The sequence below is a fragment of the Gymnogyps californianus genome, chromosome 21, assembly GCF_018139145.2.
Source record: "Gymnogyps californianus isolate 813 chromosome 21, ASM1813914v2, whole genome shotgun sequence".
NCBI classification, from domain to species: Eukaryota; Metazoa; Chordata; class Aves; order Accipitriformes; family Cathartidae; genus Gymnogyps; species Gymnogyps californianus.
Window position 1 is genome coordinate 5,512,813 of NC_059491.1, and position 20,815 is coordinate 5,533,627.

A 20,815-nucleotide genomic window follows, 5' to 3' on the forward strand; every position below is an offset into this window, starting at 1 on the left:
AGGGATGAGGAGAGGGGTCCTACAGAGAAAGTTTTACAATATAAATAGCATTCAAAATTATTATCATTAATAGTAAAAAGGATCTGGAAGAACAGAGGCGTGTCCCATTCCCACCCCTGCTCATTCATTAATGCGTCCTCATTTATGTGACAATAAATACCCACTCCCACCCTTGCTGTCTGATGCCATTCATTTAATGCTGGAGAAAGAAGGGGGGAGGGGTGGAGAGAGAGAGCGCGCGCACCCCTCACCCCCCCCTTCCCACTGGCAAAAGCTGAGCTAGTTGTCTTTGTGACACCAATTCCTTGAATTTTATATATGTGTGTGTGTGTGTGTACATTATATATACACACACAAATATATATTTCTAAAATTCATTACCTGTTGTTCCCACCCACCCCCCTCCAAGAAGTGGAGATTATTATTAATATCGTAGAACTGAAAACACGGAAAAATAAAACCCAGAAAGAAAAATGGGGGGATAGAGCCCCACCCATAACAAAGGGTCCCCAGATGGGCACGGGCCCCACGCACCATGCAGGGAGCAAGGAAAAGCAGCTGGTACCCTCAAGGTTTACGTCCGTATAAAAGGGTATTTTTCGCTGCATCCTGCCCCTGTGTTCTGTGATCTGCAGAATGAAGTGATGCAGCACCAGTCCTGCTGCGAACCTGTCTCTCTTATGGGGCCTGTGGAGGAGCATGGGTTTCCTTCCTTCTTCTCTCTCTCGTGTGTGTGGCACAGAGTTTGATTTTCACTTGCCACCCCAATCTTTGTTCTTGCCTCATATGGGGTCCTCTTAGTAATTATGTGTAAGAGCAAAACCAAACCACTGTCGCTGTTGTCTCTAAGATTAAGGAGAAGCTGCTGGAGTAACGGTAGAGGCCGGGGCAGCAGCTGGAGCTGGAGCAGGAGTCGAGGCTGGACTAAGGGCTGGCTCGCCCTGTGGCCTGGAAGCATCGCCATGGTCTGTGGAAGAAGCAGCCTCTTCTGGTTCTCCATCTTCTTTAGTGGCCAGGCCCTCAGGGTCAGGCAGTGATTCTTCAGAATCTGTGTTCAAGTCTTCCTCTTCATCATCCTCTTCATCGTCATCATCATCCTCCTCCTCTTCATCATCCTCCTCTTCTTCATTCATCTCCTCCTCGTCATCCTCTTCATCCTCTTGGGAAGAGTCATCCTCGTCCTCCACATCACCAGAGCCAGATGCCACCGCCCCCCTCTCCTGAGGTGCGGTCCCGGCTCTGCTCGGTGATGGACCTTCAGTGACTTCTGACTGCTTCTTGCTGAGGTCCAGGGAATCGTTGAGGCCCACACCAGCTGCATTCTGCAGGAAGAAGAGGGAGCTGTTGTTGTCAGTGCTGAGGTTGAGGGAACTGTCCAGGTTGATGGAAGAGTTCTGGATGTCATACTCGAGACTGGAGTGGGCAAGGCCCTCAGGGCCAGGAGAGATGGCAGGAAGCTCCCCTCGCTCCTGCTTCTCATGTTTGCGCTTGTGCGAGTCCATCTGTGACATGCCTACCACTGTGTGTTTGCAGCCAGGGTAGGTGCAATGGAAGTGGGAGCACTTGAGTTTGTACTTGCAGTCAGGCACCTCGCAGTCCACGCTTGAGCTGAACTGGCAGAAGCCAGCAGCACTGATGACGTCCTGCTTGCCGTGGTGCTTACGGTGGGCTGTCACCTTAGTGCTGTCAGTGCAGCGGAAGCCACAACGCAGACAGTGGAAGTGTGTGCTATTGCCAGAGAACTGACAGTCTGGGAAGCTGCAACTCAGTGAAGACTTGAAGCGTTTGAAATCGTCCAATACCAGGTTGTCAACACGATCGTGGTGCTGGGCGTGCTTATACATGTGGGTACGGCCACAGAACTTGTAGCCACAGTTCTCCCGCGTGCAGTGGTAGTGGGTAACCTTGAGAGAGAACTGGCAGCTGGAGTCCTTGCAGTCCTCGTAGAGGTCATAGCGCCGAAATCCCTCCAGCATCATCCCTTCATCCAGCATCTTGCGTGAGGATGCGGTCTTGCGGCGCTTGCCGAACGGGGACATGTCTTCAATAATCCAGAAACGCTTTTTGGCCCCTGAGGCAGTTGGCATAGTGATGGTATTCCCTGAGGAGAAAAAGCAAAGAGTGGTGTTGCTGACAGCCAGGTCTCTCTTCATCTCCTAACCATCCTGGCAAGTTCTGTATGTGCCAAGACACAACGCTGCAACTGTTCCCACCCAGCAGCTCATCCCTCCAGTCTGAACTCTGGGATCGTGGGCTGGCTGATGCCTGCTGGACATCGCTTCCTCAATTTTCAGCATATCCCACCTTGCCTCTAATTGCTGCTCTCGTATACCTGATATTGTCCAAAGGCTAACTGTTGCTTCTCTGTTTTGCTACTCTCACAGTTTCTCCTGCTGCTTAGTTATTCTCTAGTCCCATTTTCCTCAAATCAGACTTTAATACAGAGGAGCTGGCTTGTTCCAATCCAAGGACTGAGGTGTGTTACTGTAGTTCACTGAGGCTGAAGTGGTAAAAGAGTTTAAGCATGCTAAAAACTGGTACGTGTATACTGTTTTCCCCTGTCCAGGCTCTTGTAATACACTACAATTGCCAAGGACAGGCAGGAAGTGAAGGAAGATCCCATGCGTGATTAAAACTGCAAGGGGGGGAATTTATAGAAATAGGATGGACTTTGGCCAGGAGACTGCAACATCCCTCACTGTAATGAGCCTACATATTACGATGAGTGCACTTAGAAAGACAGATGGACAGATGTTCAATGGGGCTAATTCTCATCATCACTAGCCAGTGGACTCTGAGAGAAAATACCAGTTCTACAGCTTTCCCTTGGGTCTCAAAAATCACATGATGCCCCTAGTAAATAAAGAGCCCTCATCTATCTTCCACTTTCATTCACAGGGCCAGCGTAACTGGCTAGTGCTCACGTCCCCTAGGATCAAGCTGACATCAAGGACTCAATCTCATTATATCTATTAACTTTTTTTTCTTCTCTGCTTGCTATTTCCAGAATCAAACCACAATCTCCAGTATCAACACGCAGCACAGACAAGGTTGGAGGCAAGAATTTCTCACCAGGTGCAGAATTGTGAGTGTAATTGGAAATTATAGCTTGCAACTAAAACATACTTCTTTTTTTTGCCTCTCTTCGTGCTGAAACTGCCATCCTCTTAAAAAGAGGCATGATTTGTGACGTGCAGTGCCTGGGGCCTGAGAATCCAGAGCAGCTTGCATCCTTGTCTAGGAGACTGAAGAAAGAGTCATCTGTGTGACTGTTGTAGCATTATTTTTTTTTCTGGCCGATAAGCAGGTATTAAAAGTGATGCATGCTATTTTTGCCATATCCAGCCCTTCCAATGACAACCCTTTAAGAGAAGGTGGTGATCATTGAAGGAAGCCTCCAAAAGTTGAACTGGCACTGTATTGAAAGATAAAAGTCCATGGAAATTCGCATGGCCGGGCTATACAGATTGCAAGATAAGCAAAGAACAAAAGATTTTTCCACACCCATTCGTTACATGGCACTTTTGCTCAGACTGCAAATAAGGACGCCAGCTTGGGGCATCCATGACGAGACCATCTTAGTGACATGCAGCTGGTAGAAACTGCATGTTAAGGCTAATTTAACCAGCTACCAGTGAAAGAATAACTTTCTGTCACTGTAGATTTTAAATTAGCAAGCTCTTAGCTATAGAATCTGTGACCAATTAACTCTCTGCTCCCGTCCTAAACATCTGGTACTGTAAAATCTAGTTCTCCGCTTCCAGGCGACTAGTGTGAGTGCATTGTTGCCTGGACAAATAGCTGCTATCCAGATCAACTCCTCCTTTTAAAAAAAAATACAGCCAAACCATCAAGTCTTTTATCATTAGTATGAATGCTCATCTTGTCTGCCTTCAGATAGGAATACAGGATAAGCCATCTTAGGGGAAAGACCCTGGACAGGAAATCTGGGCAATAAGTAGAATTTAAATTTTACCTGTTTTAAACTCAATGTATCTGCCCAGCTTTAATAACAGTTCAAACAGACATGCTTAAAACTTTAGTTAAACCAATTCTGTTTTCTCATACAGGCAAAGTTTCAGAGCAAGGGCATGAAAAAGAGAGATGATAACCTGGTACACTCTCCTCCTTTAGCCACTAGACAACGTTCAGTCCCTAGACCCAATTGAAGCTTACAAGCCTCAACAGATATAATCCCAAGCAAATCTCAATGGTAAGTGCATGCCATAAACTTGTCTTCTTTTCAGCTACTAATAATGTAAACATTCACGGAACTATACAAAGGTAAAAAGAAAAGAAACTTAAAAATATATAATTAGAGGAAAGCACAGCACAAGGTTAAGATGTTTCAGGTTGCATGCAAATCAGTTTAAAAAAACAAAGAAGCAAAAATATAGTTTTTTGTTTTGTTCATTGGAACACACTCCTCTGGACAGGGCAAGGATCCTTCTCCTGCCAAGTCCCATGAGAAAAACCTGTGAACTTCCAAGTGGAGTCGGTCCTCCAGCCATACTCCCAACCGTTTACCTTGGATTTGTGCATTACTAAAACTGGCAGGAAGAACGACTGGGACATTTGTAGACTGCCAGAATCCTCTTAAGTGTGAACTTTAAGCACAAATATGCCCTTAATTAACTAGAAAAGAGCTGGGAGTTGGGAAAAGAAGCCAAAACTGAGACACACCCTAAAAAACATTCCCAGCTGGAATGAGAATCCCCAGCCTGAGACATCTCTGATCTTAGTCACACATGGGAAACATGGCAGCTTAAAACTAAAAATCTAGATGTATTTTCCGCAGCTGTTAAGAGCAGATATAAATAACAGTGAGTGTGAGAAACAGCCCGAGCTGTCTGATGATGTCATCATAGTGACACTGACTGTACTTCACTCTGTTACTTGAGCTGGGGAAAGCAGCCCTGAATTTTATGGCGTCATGTATGAATAGGAAGCAGTGAAGCTCACAAGATCGATAAAAATACGGGAACTGGGTACCTTGTCAGACATCTACCTGCTGAGATGTGTGCAGCAGACTATGGTAGGCACTGGGCTGGGTGGCCTGGAAGATCTAAACCAGAATTCCAAGTCCCATTAATGCTACATGACCAAAAGTTTGCTTTGTGGCCACCCTGCTGTTATCAAGAGGCTGAAAGTGCATTTTAACTACGGACTTCATTAGATTTTTCTCATAGTTTGGAATTGGTGGAAATTGCTCTCAATTGCTGTGATTTTGGTTACTCTTCTTAGATGTGGTTACTGTGTCAGCAGACAAAAGGAGTAGGCATGGATGGGCCCTTGGATAAAGTTAAATAAGACAGAGTGACGTATGCTTTTTTTACTGACCCAAAGGTGCAGAGAAAAAAATGTGGGCAGGGTGAGTGGGGAAGGAGATGGGCACAGGACACTGAGAGAGAAAGCAAAGAAGTGTTACCTGCTGCATCCTGAACTAAGGGAACGTCACTTTTTACTGGAGTTGGAGTGGCAATGATGGGCGAAAACCCAGTGGTGCTGGCGGCAGGCATGACAATACCTCTGCTGGATCCAAGAGTGGCACTGAGCAGAGAGTATGAGAGACAAGATGGAGAGAAAAGATAGGGGAGGGTGGGAAGGGGAGACCTAAGCAGGGCTTGTGAGAAAGATGGAGGCAGAGATGGTGGTTGAGGTTGTGGTGCATTGTGGGTAGCATCATCGGCAGCAGCAGTAGAAGGAACCAGGCAGCCTGGAGAATGTGGAGAGAAAAAAAGCAGAAAAAAAAGGAAAAAAACAAAACAAAACAACAAAAAAACAAAACAAACAAAACAAAACAAAAAGAACTGAAATGAGAACCCAAGAGCAGAAGCAATATGATGAAAATGGAAAATACATTCACAAATGTATGAAACAGAACTGTAACAGAGAAGAAACAGAAGGTGAGGAACTGACAGCATCAGGAAGAGGAGGGTTGTCTCTGCAGAAGGTAAGGTGGCTTTAGTGGCATGGGGGAAGAGCCACAGGCTTTCACGCAGAAATTCCTGCTTGTTTGGTCCTTGTTCATCTATATGGTGCCAGCTTGTATGAACTAATAGCTGTAAGGGTGGTCTTACACTTTTGGGCACCTGGATAGCAGTGGGGGGCCATTTCCTAGGAAGTGTGACTTGGGCCAGACGGTGTACTGACAAAGGAGAGAGTGCCGGGAACCACTGTCCCACCAGAACTCTTTGGAGGAGCTTTAATGTCATGGGGCAGCCACTGTCATGACCCAGCAGTGTTCACACAACATATGGTTAGATGTGCTATATGATAACCTTCATCTAACTGGTGTGCAAAAGAAAAGTAGGAAAATGCGTATGAAATTAAAGCAAGCTCAGTGAGGCAGCCTATCTAGAATGTAACACTTAACCCTGGGAAGGACAGCTAAGAGATCCCTGGATCACCACTAGACGATAACAGAATTCATAAAAGGTAAAAGATAACCCTGTAATACAGGGCAGTGGGAGATGGCTAGACATTATCCTGGCAGACAGGAAACAATGGCAGAAACTTACTTCCAAAAAGAGGGGATGATGGAGGTCTCCTCTGTGCAACACCACACAAAGTGGAACAAGAGTTTTTGCATGAGGAAGGGAGCTCAGTGATCTGCTTTTATATGTTGCTTTCTGAAGATGTGGTAGGGTTTTTTTCCGCTATGTGTATAATATTTGCTATTGTACAGTCTTTCTGTACCTCAACAGTATAGGAAAGTGCCTGACTTCAGATGCTGCACAAGGAAATACAAAAAGATACCAGGGGAAATGCCAAGTACAGAAGAGGCCCATAACTTTCTTTTTTGCCCCTTTTTTTTTTTAAATCAGTTATTAAAATAGATCCAACTCCAAGACACAGGATAAAAACCTCTCTTCAGGGGAGAAAAAAGATACGCTGTTAGTTCATGGATGCTTGAAGTGCACATTTTGATGGATCTCTTCTCACAAATGATAGAGGGAGCTAGGTTAGTACAAGGCACTATTGTGATGCTGGTACAGTTTATATTTTAAGATGCAATTGTCCTTTGGCCTCTCTTCCTGAGTTTATCTCCCAAGAGAGCAGGCAACTGATGATCCATTTCACCCCAGCACCCCCTTTCTCTCTTACCTGCTGATGTACTTTCATTGCCCACTGGAGTGCTGGAGCAGCTGCGGTCCATATTGGAAGATTCAGAGGAGATACCCCCAGGGCTACAGCCAGTGTAATCCATGTACTCATCTGTTTCAGTGTCCATCATGCTTGGGGGTCCCTGAAAGGAAGCTGGGGTTCCTGATGAGGCTGGGCTGGGTGCCATGCTGCCAACCTGGGGGAGATTTTCATTTCTTGGAGTGTGGCCAATAACCTACAGCAAGAAAACAGGATGGGGACTTTCACACCAAAAGCAAGATGCCAAGACCAAAACCATCTGTCTGCACGTTTGTTTCTCTCTTGTCACAGTTCATGAGGGATAGCTGGAACATGCTTGTGAGTGGAACCCATGGCACTGTGGCTAGGAGCGTGAATCTTCCTTCATTGGGAGCTCAGAGCATTAAACTTGGCACATGTATCCTGGTATGTGAATTGTGATGTGCTCAGAGGCTGGGAGTGTTAATCTTGGCACCAGTATCCTGGTGTGTGGATTCTGATGCATTCAAAAACAGGAGGTGTTAATCTTGGCATTACTACCTTACTGTGTAGGTCCTGCTGCATTTAGAGACTGGAAATACGACTACTGACATGACCGTCCTAGTGCCTGCATGCTGAGACATTGCAACAGGGGAACACAGACTGAAACCAGTGATGTGTGTGTATGCTGTGTTCACATGCAGCTGTTGTGGCCTGGCATGGCATGGTCTTCTCTGGATAGTTACATGGGTAGGTACCCAGAAGCAATGTATATCCAAACACACCACTAAGAGCCTACTGAGCACTAAGGCATGGGAAAAACTGGAGGTAGTACATTTAAATGCAGAAAGGCAGTGGCAGTACAGCAATCTGGTTAGCTTTGCCACATGCCCTGTTCTGTGGTTTCATCCTTGTTTTGTTGTTTGCTGGACGGCTCCACGGGCTAAGCGCAGCAATAGCGTAAGACTAGCACTGTAAGCTCCCAGGATTGCTCAGGCCATGATTACTACTTCTCCACTGCTGAGGTGACGCAGGACTGCCAGTGAAAGGAGATGGAGGTCAAAACTAGCATTTTCTGCCCAGCATGTACTAGAATTCTTAGGGCTAGACTCAGCATGTACTAGAAGAGTAGTGAAGACAAATTTATTTGTTAAATCTCTCCGAAGTTTGATTCTTGTACCTAAGCTTTTCGTGCTAAGAACAAAAGCTACCACAACAGTAACACCAGTTCCTTAGCATCTGTGAACTCATTAAATTCAACAGCAGTAGACTTGAACAATTAACTTACTGACAGTACTTAATAACTAATAGGGACCTCTCATTCCCATGCTGTGGAATGAAAGGGGGTTCCCATCTTGCTTCTATGGATGGCCCCTTTTTTTCATATACCAGAAGATGTCCTTAGGGTCAGATCAGTCACAGGCGTTTAAATAAAGCTAGCTTGTGTCATCTCCCAAGTCAATGGAAGTTAAAGCTACTAAGGAATAAGAACAAGCAGGAGGTTGCAGGACTGCTGCCATTCTGAGCAGCAGCTCAGTGCTGCAGTTGAAACTCTTCAATTTATCATGCAACAGACAAACCTAATCTGTCAATTGCTCTCAGTTATGTGTTAGAAAAGAAGCAACTGCATCACTGAGGAAGTAGCAAAGAGGGGACAAGGAGTGCCCCAAACTAACTCCAAATCAATAAGGGAAGAGAAATTTCGAGACTAGTATTTCTCCCATCCTAGGTGGAAGCAGCAAATAATTCTTTATGTGCAACAGGAAATGTTTGCTTTAACATTCAATTCTTCCACATCCTAAGCACTTTAATTTTAATAAGCCAATTGGTGTACATTGAGAGAGCAGGGAGGGAGTGCAAGTTGTAAATATGAGTATTTTAGTGTTATCCTTCTCAATTTTTTTTCTCCATAACTCACAAGGAAAAGCTGTTTAAGTAATGCTTTGATGTCTATGCTTCATTATCTTTCCTCGTATTGCAAAAGTCCAACCAGGTAAAGCTACCTTGAGTGAACTCGCACATCCCAGTTGCATCCCCCAATGCAGACAGATATCCTTACAAGTTTGGGTACAAGTGTCTTGGCACTAAAGCAGTTCTGCAGCAAGCAACCAAAGGGACCAGCACTACATGCAGATCTACAACTTAAATAACCAGTGAGTCACCTGAGTAGGAACACGATCAAAGTTCTTTCCCAGCATCCTCCTCATGTGCTTTCTGGCGTGGGATGTCATTTGGTGCTTGAGCAGGAAGGAGAACTGGCAGCCCTCTCGAATGCAGTGGAAGTGGCTGTTCACCTGGTTGTATTTGCAACCTACAGACACAAAACCATTGTATGTAGTACGTGAAAGGTACCAAGAGTGAAAGGGACTGTAGGGAAGATGATCTGGAGACGGGACAAGGCTGCTGCTACATGGATTTCTGGTGGATTGAAGATTATCAATGGTCACGGGTTCTTCAGGAACAGTCCTGAATGAAAAAAAAGCATGATCTTTTGCCTGCTGAGCAACTGCAAGAGAGGATTACAGTGTACATAAATTTAAGAAGTCAGCCTGAGCTGCAGACTAGTCCCATCCCTCTTCATTTTGTTATAAAGAAAGGAACATTACCATTACATCTGGTAGTGCCTAATGCTCTCCAGTCTTAGCTAGCGCCTTTTCCTTTACAAAGAGAACAAAACCAAGACATTTAAGCAGAGAAGTTACAATCAAAAATACACGCTCCTAATTAGAGTAGAAATGAAAAGTTCTTTTTCTCTTTTTTCCTTTAACTGTGCGCTCAGAAAAGCAGTCTCTTAAAAGCTCTAGCTCTGGACAGTGTATGCTCTCTAGTCAGATAGAAATGAGCCAGGAAGTGTTTATTGCCACTCCAAATTTGTTGTGTTATAGGGGCAGCTACTAAACAACAAGCAATTTATCTGGGTTCTGGCATACAGCACTTGACACATTTTGCTCCTCGTGGATAGTGCCATGCATGCCGGGAGTTTGTGTATCTCATTAACAGACAATCCTAAACAGCTACATTCTATAGCTGATAAATAACGGCTTGTTATAGTTAAAACACAGCTATATCAATAATCAGGTTCCGTCTGTCCTCCATCATCCCTTGGCCATACCCTTATATACAAAGGTACAGACCTACAGACAGGCTCAGTTTTACTCATCTATCTATCATCTATCTACACCCATCCACCTTTACTTACATACGTATGTATTTTTCATCTCTTTCTCTCCCTCCCCACCCATACACGTGTGTATATATTTATACACGCACAAACATACATACAAAAAAAAAAAATCTATCCTGTTTGTTCAGAAACATTCACAGCCCTTAAAGCAGGCCAGTGCTTTCTGCACCTGCTGTATATACATATGCAACATAAAAAGCATAGAGATGTACAGAGAAGTAGACATGCATTTACATGTTGGTATAACCATATACACCTACACAAACACATCCAGCTACACCATCCCATCATGCTACCTGCATAGGCAAATGCAAAGTGCTGGCTAAACGTATGCTTATTGCACAGCAAGCCCAACCTATAGGCATATGTACATACTGCTGGATGCATGTACCCCATCACTCCCAAAAATAAACACTGCTGACACATGCACAGCCTGTAGATACCTCGCTGCCAAACAGCTCCTGAATCACCCAGCCCATCTTCAGCTCACAGAGAGCGTTTTATGTGCATGCCAAGTTTATGTTTGTTTAGGTATTGCACTCGCCCACAGCCCCACCTCATCTGCCCTCCCCATCACGTTGTGCTGTTCTTTGGGATGGAGAACAAACAGTGCTGGCGGGACTGAAACAGTATCAGCAAAGGGCAGGTGAAGGCTCGCCTGTTGCTAGGGCATCCGTATAGGCTGGGTGTCATATATCATTGTCCTGCTTTGTCTAGCCCCTGCTATCACCTGAAACACCTAAAGTTGAGTAAATAACAGCAACTGCTGAATCTACTGCCATGTGTAAATGAGACCTAGGTAAGTACTGGCTGTGGTGTGTTGACAACTCATCACCCTGGTTACCACAAACAAGCTACCAGTTGACTATAAATTCTTGATGTATTCAAAGCTGAAAAGTTTGGTTCTGGTTATTGTGGCTGTTTCCCTGCAATGTGAGAGAACAGCACCCAGAAGTGTTATTCTGAACGATGTTTTGTTTCAGCCTTTGGTCCAACCAGGAGTGATAGGGAAGACTGGGTCTGTGATACTGTTAAGCCAAAACACAACTAGAAGGGTTAAGTGAATCCCAGGCAGTTCAGGATAGAGCTCTGCTGGAGCTATCTTTAGGGATTCCCCCCAGTTCAGAGCCCTGGGTTTCAGCTCTAGATACCTCCCTGGGAATGCATTCTACTTTCTGTTGTGCGTTTGTTTTACCAGCTTTACACTAGAGGCACTTAGATTTAATAACTAACTACTGCAGTGCTGCTAATAGTTTTGGCAAGTGGGCAAGCCACAGTCTGAGGCTGTGCCACATCTCAGGTGTTTCCTTAGGCCGTGCTCTGGTGGGAGGCTGGCACAAAGACACAGCGCTGTATTCCCTGCTGCTCACAAGTGGCTGTGGAGGAGAAGGGAGTAGTTTATGGAATGCTCTTCTCCATACCTCTATCTCCAGTTATTTGCCCTTTGGCTTTCAATATGCCACATTGGCAACGGCTAAAAAAAAAAAAAAAAAGTTTCATTTGAAGCTGCCTGGAATCAGGCAAAGCAGCAACCTCCTTGATGCAGGAAGACTTTCCTACAAGGCACTCCTCAGAACAGGCATTTTTCCCCTATGCTTTTTTTTTTTAACTCGTAAGAGCACCCTTAAGCTCCACCCAACACAAGCAGTAAGCCCAAAAGACTACGAAGTTCAAACACCAACCAAACAAAAAAAAAAAGGCCTTAACAATTAGGTAAGAAGGAAAAACAAAGGGGAAGCTGTATCTCCAGACATACATATATATATATATATAAAAAATCCTCTATATTACAGCTTCTATTCATTTAACTTGCGTCTATTTGGGAAAACATGCTTCAACTCAGGCAGATCAGGAACTGCTTTCTGTTTTGTTCCGTTTCTTGTTTAGTGATTTAATGACCAAATACATCTTAAGCACAACTCGCAGGCTCTAACTCACGGCATTCTTAGCCCAGACATGGGACAGACCACATGAGAAAGGTGACTGGGGAAAGAGAAGAAAACTCACCTAGTCTGCCACACTCTTCTCGCTTGGTAAAATACTTGAAGCCATTGGCTGCCCTTCTCTCTGCCTTCTCATGTTTTTTCACATGCCAGGGCAGCTTGGTGGTGATGTTAGTCACAAAGTAGCAGCCAGGACGAAGACAGTGGTAATGCCCTCGCATCCTGAATTCACAGTGCTAGAGAGGAGCAAACAGGCAGGTTGCTTTAAGCATATCTAAAACAAATGCACTCTCATTTGCCTGCAACTAATGCTGTCCCTCTGTGACACGAGAGAGAGGCCTGAACTGATACTCTAGATCACACCCATTTTATCTTCCACAAGCTGCAATGCAACCTTGTTCCCTGTCGTGTATTCTGTATTGCACTATTCTACACTGAAATATCCCAAAGCTAACTCTTGGCTTTCCCTGGTAGTCATCACAGATTTTTATTTTATTTCATCTTGTGTCTCTTAGATCATGCTAGTTGCCTTGTCCACTTCACCCTAGTCAAAGAAACATAAAAACACTGCGATTTTCAATTTGATGGAAACCATTTTGCTAGACCATGTAATTAAGACCCTTCCATGGTTCTGTAGTTAGACCAGGAATGAAACACTCAGCTTCACTTTCTATTGGGTAGCCTACTTGCTCTTTCTCATTCTTCTTCTCCCACACACATACTCTGGCTAGAACACTGCTTTTGAAGTGCTCTTACCTGGTTTGGACAGAGACACTGCAGCGAATAGTAAGCAAACTGGTCTCGCACATTCACCAAATTATTGTTGGGGTTGATGTGGTCCAGGCAGTGGGATTCTGCTTTGCCAGAGGTTTTGCACACATACTTGCAGTTCCCGAAGAGACAGTGGAAGTGGAATTTGTTGGCGTACTTGCAGTCCGTTGCCAGGCAGGGATCACTGGAATACATCCAAAACCCAGTCGTCACCTTCACTCATTTCACACATTTGTTTCTTTGCCAAAATTTAATTCAAGGGGAGCCCAGCTGAAGCCTCTGTTCCAAACATGGCCTACAGATTTCCCATAGCCACCTTCCTCTTTAGTAAAATTGATGCTGGCAACACTACTGCAATTCCACCAAGCTAGTGCACTTTCTTGATTAAGATTATTAAAATACAGCAATGCATGGTGGGTTCTGTAGTCTTTGAGAGCCACGCTTCCAATTCAAAGCTCTCTCAAGATCTGGATAGATGCTCTTTCTCCCTTTCTGCCTGCACTTACGTCAATGGATTCAGATAGTTTCTCCCATCTCAATTTCGTGTAACTGAAATGAAACTCTTGGGCATGCGCACTGCAAGATGCCAGGGCTTCCTCTGATTAGACAAAAATCAGCAGTGGCCTATTTAATCAGCTAAATGATATTGGTACCTTACTCGCCCCACCCATTCCGTGGATTTCTGGCTGCACAAACAGAGGTCAGATCGGAGGTGGCTGAACATTGATCTCCTGAATCCCAAGCACTGTACCCAACGATACCTACTCAGATACGTGAAACTGAATTAATATACTTCTTTGAAAGCAGACAAATGACTGTCAATATACGTCCCAGAGACTGATACCCCACCAGCCTGAACAACTAAGCTGTAATGCCTAACCTGATCCTGGACTCCTGTGTCCTCCTGTAAACCACATAACTTCTGTGCCTCTTTCTGTTTATGTAATAGAAATAAGACCAACATCGCAGCAACACTGTGAAACTTCTTTAATGTTTTAAAAGAAGTTCAGCAAGGTATGTTACCTTCTGCCAGACACCTCCCTTGTGAATTACTTTGTAAACTAACACTACAAAAGCAGAGGTGCAGAATTTAAGGAGACTCATTACACTTGTACAGAAGTTCAGCCAGAACAGCAAAACTTTGACAAATCCGAAGTGAGACAGAATTGCTCCCTATTCCTTGAGCTGCTGACACACCCATTCCTGGTAAGGCAGAGTCCAAGCACTTGTGCCCCCTCCACTATCTGACCCCCTGTCTTCTTCACTGAAAAAAAAAATTAAGCTGTATTATACTGAGTTACAGATGGCATTCCTAGGAAAAGGCCACAGAGCTTACTGCAGACAAATCCAGGAGAAATCCAGCAAGTTTCCTTTTCAGCAATCTGTAAACATCTACTCTTAGAGTTCTGTGTACTCTGCTGCAGTAACACCTCACCGTTGCATGACTGAGCACTCAGTTGCCCACTGATTTCTGCTCAACTACAGAAACTCATGGCAAGTCTCAGACTCGCAGCAAGATCTGGAGCTGGCCTAGTCAGGCGTCATGCTGAAAACTCTAAAGATGCTATGTTTCCTCTGTAGCCTTCAGTGTCAAAAATACTGCAAAGACACATATATTTCTGTACACCTCTCATGAGGTATAGAAAAGGCTTCAGTGGTATGTCAGCAAGTTTATTTCTCCTCTAAACTCATACCTAAAAGTGCTCCCAGATGTACTCAAAAATCCTGTTTTTTTCCTAGGATAACTGAAGGTATTTTCTAGACTTTATAGAAGTAAACTTTCTGTGACAGAAAGCCCAGAGTACTTTCTAGACAGAAGGTCTCTCAGTGGGTGAATATAGATGTAGTACTACAGCTCAGAGGAGCAGTAAAGAGGGGACTGCAAGGCTGGAGAGGACATAAGGAGGCAAGCAGTATCTACAACTTACTTCTCCTGGAACTGGAGAAATCCGGGTTTGACCTGAGGCTTGGCGTTCTCCAGGGAAGTCGTTGCCAAGGGTGAAGTTGCCAGGTTAGGCACTGATGCTGGGATCTGAGGCATCTGGGGTATAGTTGAAGCCAGCTGCTTCCAAGCTAGCAGTGTGGGGGCAGAGGGCACAGTAGCTGGACTTGGAGTGGGCACGTCAAGGGCAGGAGCACTTGCCATGGTGACAGAAGTAGCAGATGGTGATGAAGGGGCCAGTGAAGCCTTATTCTCAGTAGTAGTTGAGAAGGGAGACTCAGAGTTACTTTTCACAGTTCCACCCTCAGTTCGGAAGTGAAAACTGCAAAAAGACAGTGTAATTCAAACATAAATTCTTGACCATTGCATATAACTTGATGAAATATCATGAAGAATGTGGCAGGAGTCTGCAAACAAATTAGCTGAGGTTAAATCCTAAAAGGAAGGGGCTCTGCAAACTTTGTAGAAACATTTAGAGGCCTCCTAGGCTGTCTGTGAAGAGAAGGGAATTCATTAAGAGGGGTGGAGACAGAAAGATGCAAAAACATGTTGAAATCAGGGAGACACAAGAATCGCTGCAGTAAGATCAATATACCTATGAGGGCAGCTTCCCATGGCTGTTGTGAGAAGCAAGTAGTTTGTTGTAGCGAACCACAGGGAACTATGCAACACCAGAGACCAACTGTGCTAACAGATCTGTCTGTCTGAAAATTTGCAACATCATCTTCCCTTTAAACCCCTTCACAACCAGTCATGTGGCCAGCTGCTGAAGGCCTTATTAATTCTTTACTTGGGCAAATCTTCCATTGCCTTTAAAAGGAACTTGGTGTGGTTTTGAACTGCAGATTATGCTCTGCAGAAATTTGCAACAGGGAAAATTTCCAACATCCCACCCTTCCTTTGCTAGTCTCCTCATTGTAACAGTGGGAGCATATCTTAAATTCATTCTTCACCCAAGAGTCATCTAGAGTTCTGAGCATGCTGTACAGCCTCTGTAATATAGGCCATATTATCTAACCTACAGTTCTGGCTACCAGACTCTGGGCTGTCTGCTACTTTCCAAAATGATGTGAAATGACAACGGGTTTACAATATAAGAACATGGCAAGGTGAGGAGGAGGTTGCTGTTGGGCTGGAGAGTTTCACTGCTTCATTTCAAGGTCCTTATCCACATGATGTGAACCTCTTAAACAAAACCATATAAACTAAGGGCTAGGGAAAACTTGTTAAAAGAGGTTTGTCATGACAAGACAAAGAACAATAAAATGCTTTCTACACTGCAGCGATGGGGAGCTGTCTACTCCACAAAAAGTCTGTATCCAGTGACAATGGTTGAGTTTACAGGATCCTCCCCATATTTTCTTATTTCTTTGTATGGTGTATTTGTGTTCTGTGAGAAATATGGGTCTCCTTGAACACACTGTCTGTCAAGTAGGCTATGGAAAAACACCAATGTCCAATTCTCAGCCTTGCCAACAAGTTGAGCGCATTTATTGTGCAACAAAATTAAAGAGGACAGTGTTCTGCAAAAATTTTAGCTGAGCACATTTACACAGGAAGCATATGGATGCCCAAATTGCTGCCCTCAGGACTGCCCACATTCCTGCTCTTGAATGGAGTTACTCAGTAAGGTCTCTCTCATCCTGCTGTGTGTGTGTGTGTGTGTGTGTGTTGTAGAATTTTCTCAAGGTTTCCCAAGACTCGTGCTCTCCTACTTACTTGGCATGCTTGATGGCTCCATCCAGGGTGCTGAAGAGGGCACCGCATTCCTCCACGACACAATGGAAATGCACCTTATGGAGAAAGTCGCACTGCGCATCGCAGAAATCCTTGGTACCAAACCTAGCCAAAGTAGACAAGCAGGCATCTTATGAAAGGCCCCAGAAGAGAAGCGGTGTTGGAACAGACATATTTTCTGTGTTTTTCAACTCTACTACCATTCTGTTTTCTAACATCACTGTCCTTGCTGCACAAACAACACTGCTGGCATTGTTGCTTGATTATTGCCTGTTACATAGATCTGAACATGCAGAACAAGAACCTAATTTCTCTCCAACTGAACTTGACCAAGAAACTCCCATTCACTTTTAGTAGGAGCAAAATACAGAACTACTCTGAAACAAAAGATGAAAATCATGACTGCTCTTGAGCATCTATGTACAACAGCCAAGGCTCTGAGGAACGATCAAAGGTTAGTACATTAAAGGCATTCCAGACCAAGAGGACGCTGCTGAAACATTACAGTTTTTTTTTTTTCTTTTTCAGTTTACTGGGAGTAGCAAAAGGGAGGAAACAACAGTGGTTCAAGGGAATCTAGATCCAGAATCTGCTCACCCCCCACCTTAAAACAACAGGGTGTCGCATAGATGGGAGAGACGAAGTATCACCTATATAGCAATTACAGCCTAGCATGCATAAATACTGAAAAGCATTCTGAAGTACAGAAGAAACAATGCTACAATGCAAAATCCAGAGCAAAAGCCATTGTCTAAGATATGCCTCTTGTCATCTTGGAGGAAACAGTCACGAGGGCAAAAACAACTAAGCATGGTTTCCCTGCTCATCCACTGCTGAGATTCTCCAGACTTAATAAGAGTAGCACAAATACATGTGATTTCAGGAAACTCCAGAATCACAGGGAATCTAGAAATCAGGTAAAAAACACTGGCAGGAAGGATTTGAAACTTAACAGGGGAATCTTGCATAATTAAGATACAACAAACTACAATTGCTCCGATGAGCAGGAAAGCAAGAAACAAACAGCAGCCTGTGTGGTCCCAGGAGGGACGTCTTAACAATTTGAGGGTAAAGGAAAAAGAAAAAAAACTTGTACTGGAGAAGGAAGGTCAGTGGATATAGAATACATGTAGTCAGTTAAAGCTTGCAGGGAGAAGATGAAGGAAAGTAAAGGTGCGGTAAGAGGTAAGAAACCAAGTTACTGCAAGCTAAAGGGGTTGTTTTATCAGGGACAAGAGGTATTGTACTTAGAAAGAAGGTCCAATGAAAATGGGAGGTGATGAGTCAAAAATGGCTGCCTTACAAAATTTGCTTTGGATAGGAAAACTAAAGACAAAGCAGACAATTAGGGATAAAATGAAGACCTTCTAGAAGAGCAAATAAAGGGACTGGTTGAAAAATACAAATATGCACAAATCAGCCAGTCTGGATGATGTATGTCCTGAAGTGCAATGGAAATTAACTCACAAACTGATTGCATTACTATTTGCTATTTTTTAAGCCATAGAGAAGAGGGAGGTACTAGGAAATCGGCAAAAAAAAAAAAAAATTAAAAATCTAGGTACTGATTCTTTCAGGGAGAAAAAAAGACAAGTGATCTTTGGCAATTATCATACCTCTAGTCTTAACTTCTCCTTCCAGTAAAGTAATGGAACAAATATTAAGAGGGAGGAGAAAATCATTAAACATCTAGAGGATAAAGGAACCATGAGCAATAAACAGCATCAGGATTATGAAGAATAAATCTTGCCAGACAAATTTAATTGCTTTTTTTGATAGAATTACAAAATTAGTGGATGAAGGGATGCAATATATTTGGATTTTAGTAAAGTATTTTGATACAGTCTTGTATATGCTTAGAATTAATTCAAATTGGCCTGGATGCGAATGCTACTTCATGGATTGAAAACTGGCTGAAGGACCGTAAACAAAGGCTAATGACAAACAGCAACATATTGAGCTGGGAGGAGGTATCTTGTGAATGCTGCAAGGATGACTTTGGTTAGGTCTGAGCTTATTTAACATCTTCATTAGTAATCTAGAAGAAGGAGTAAACAGCGTGTTAATGAAATTCACAGAAGATACTGAACTGGGAGGAGTTGGCAACACCAGTGCAAAAGGAGAAAAATAACACAGAGAGGCCTTGCAAGACAAGGGAGAAGGTTCAGAATACGAGAGTTGTATTTGGAAACAGACAGCTAATACATCTGGGGGATGGGGCGTGTATTTTTATACATAGGGGACTCATGAGAGCAACATTAAAAGCAACCCTGTGTAACAGTGGATGGTAAATGTGATACATATACATTATGCAGCATAGATGCAAACAAGGTAGCACAATTGTGAGCTGCACATATAGGGGCAGAAAGCTTGTTGTATCTGGTGTGGTGATGCAGGAATGGCAGCCCAATTCTGCACCCATTCAGGGAACAGCAAGAACAACAACAGCAACAACATGATCAGCAGGCTGAAGGGACTAATTTACAAAGTCAGATTAAAGGAAGTAAATAAGCTTGGTTAAATGGTATGCTAAAAGTCTGTGACTATCTGAAGGAGGTGAACTCCAGTTGCAGAGAGGAATTATCTGCTGTGGTTCGAGGGGATATAACCGGGAAAACTGCAACAAAATTACAAAAAGGGAAATTCAGGCAGCATACCATGAAAAAAAATCATGACAGTGAAACGTATTAGGTGGTAGAATAATGCTCCCAGTGACAAGAAAATAGCCACACTGCTTGGCATAATTACAACTAGGCTGGACAAAATGCAAATGGACTGCAGGGTAGGATCTCACACTGGCCAGGGGCAGATGGACTACAAGACTTTCTAGTCTTCTCCATTAAAGTCTGTGATTTACGAAGCGTCCACAGGCGTTTGTAGGCAACTATCTGTGTCAGAGCACAAACGCGTATGTGTCTGCCTGGGTGTATCTGTGTATGCTCAAAGCATGTGTCTGGCTGGGCATGTATGTGCATGTGTCTGTGTGTGGGTGAGTTTTGTATCTGTTCCATTTTCCTTTTGAGCCTTTTTGTCTACAACAAAACCAGCAGAAACCATCCCAGTTCCCATACCCCTTATACTCCTTATTTTGTTTCAGTGGCCTACTCCTATGATGGGAGGAAATGCCACAGCAAGCATTTTAAGGCTTCTGTGATCTGTGCGTAATTAAACATGGTCCAACAGAAGTTCAGTGCTAAGAGCAAGTTGCAATCAGTCCCCTGGACTTGCAGACTGGGGACATAAAGAGAAGCCTAAGATGAAGTCTAGGCTAACAGTACTACGTGAAGATCTGTGCTTGTAGTTGGTTCTCAAGACCCTTTGCAAAATAATTCTATGTGGACAGATATTTCTTATAGGACATTAACACCTACTGCAGCTAGCCAGGACTGAGGACTAAATGCACTCCAGAAGGTGATCAGCGTATCACAGAATTAGGCCTTTAAATTCAAGAGAACTCTGCATTCAAGTGTGAACTACTGAGCCAGACACTTTGCAAAGGAAATAATTTTCCCTTTCCTCTATTCCCAGTTCCATGCTCTCCTTACCGGCGCAGGTACATCTTCCATGGCTCAGAGAGCTTCTCCTGGACAAGTGCCTTCACTGCCTTGCCCAAGTACTGTGTTGGCTCTCCAGCCCCAGCCTGGCTGCCATCTCCTTCTGTCTTAATGTTCAGCAGGTTGCCAAGGCTGGCACTGGTCTTGGACATCTGGAACAAGAACATAGACACTGCATCAAGCCCAGCACACAGCCATGGACACTGCCAGTCTGGATGCCCTCAGGACTGTCCCACGGAAAGCTGTGTCTTCAAAGATTAAGAGAGAAGACAAGAAGTCTGCACAGGCTGCCTCAACTGCATCAGCAAAACTTAGTAACACCTCACTCTTCTGCATCCTCCACCCAGCTATCACAAAGTACTCAGGTGTCCATCTAATATTCATGGCTCTTGTGTAAAGTAATGAAGCATCATGTCTATTTTATACATGGGGAAACTGAGGTGAAGAGAGACATACCCTATTTGAGTATGGAAAAGGTGTGCAGGCTTAAACATTAATAGCCCTATATAGCTCCTACAAAATGCTGCTCTCTTAGTACAGACCTAGTGATAGAAATGGTAAGCACTAGTTTATTTAGAAT

The 20,815-nt window shown here is 43.9% G+C and overlaps 1 protein-coding gene across 1 annotated transcript in view; it reads right to left on the reverse strand.

Moving 5' to 3' along the window:
• Positions 1–514: 514 nt before the first annotated feature.
• Positions 515–20,815, reverse strand: part of CASZ1 (castor zinc finger 1) — a 50,711-nt gene continuing 30,410 nt past the window's right edge. The window contains exons 11-19 of the mRNA XM_050909658.1: positions 20,227–20,387; positions 16,664–16,786; positions 14,931–15,266; positions 12,988–13,186; positions 12,296–12,467; positions 9,267–9,415; positions 7,108–7,342; positions 5,429–5,716; positions 515–2,101 (exon numbers count right to left, since the gene is read on the reverse strand). Coding sequence (XP_050765615.1) covers positions 852–2,101; positions 5,429–5,716; positions 7,108–7,342; positions 9,267–9,415; positions 12,296–12,467; positions 12,988–13,186; positions 14,931–15,266; positions 16,664–16,786; positions 20,227–20,387 — 2,913 coding nt within the window. The 3' untranslated portion in view covers positions 515–851. The remainder of the gene's footprint in view (positions 2,102–5,428; positions 5,717–7,107; positions 7,343–9,266; positions 9,416–12,295; positions 12,468–12,987; positions 13,187–14,930; positions 15,267–16,663; positions 16,787–20,226; positions 20,388–20,815) is intronic.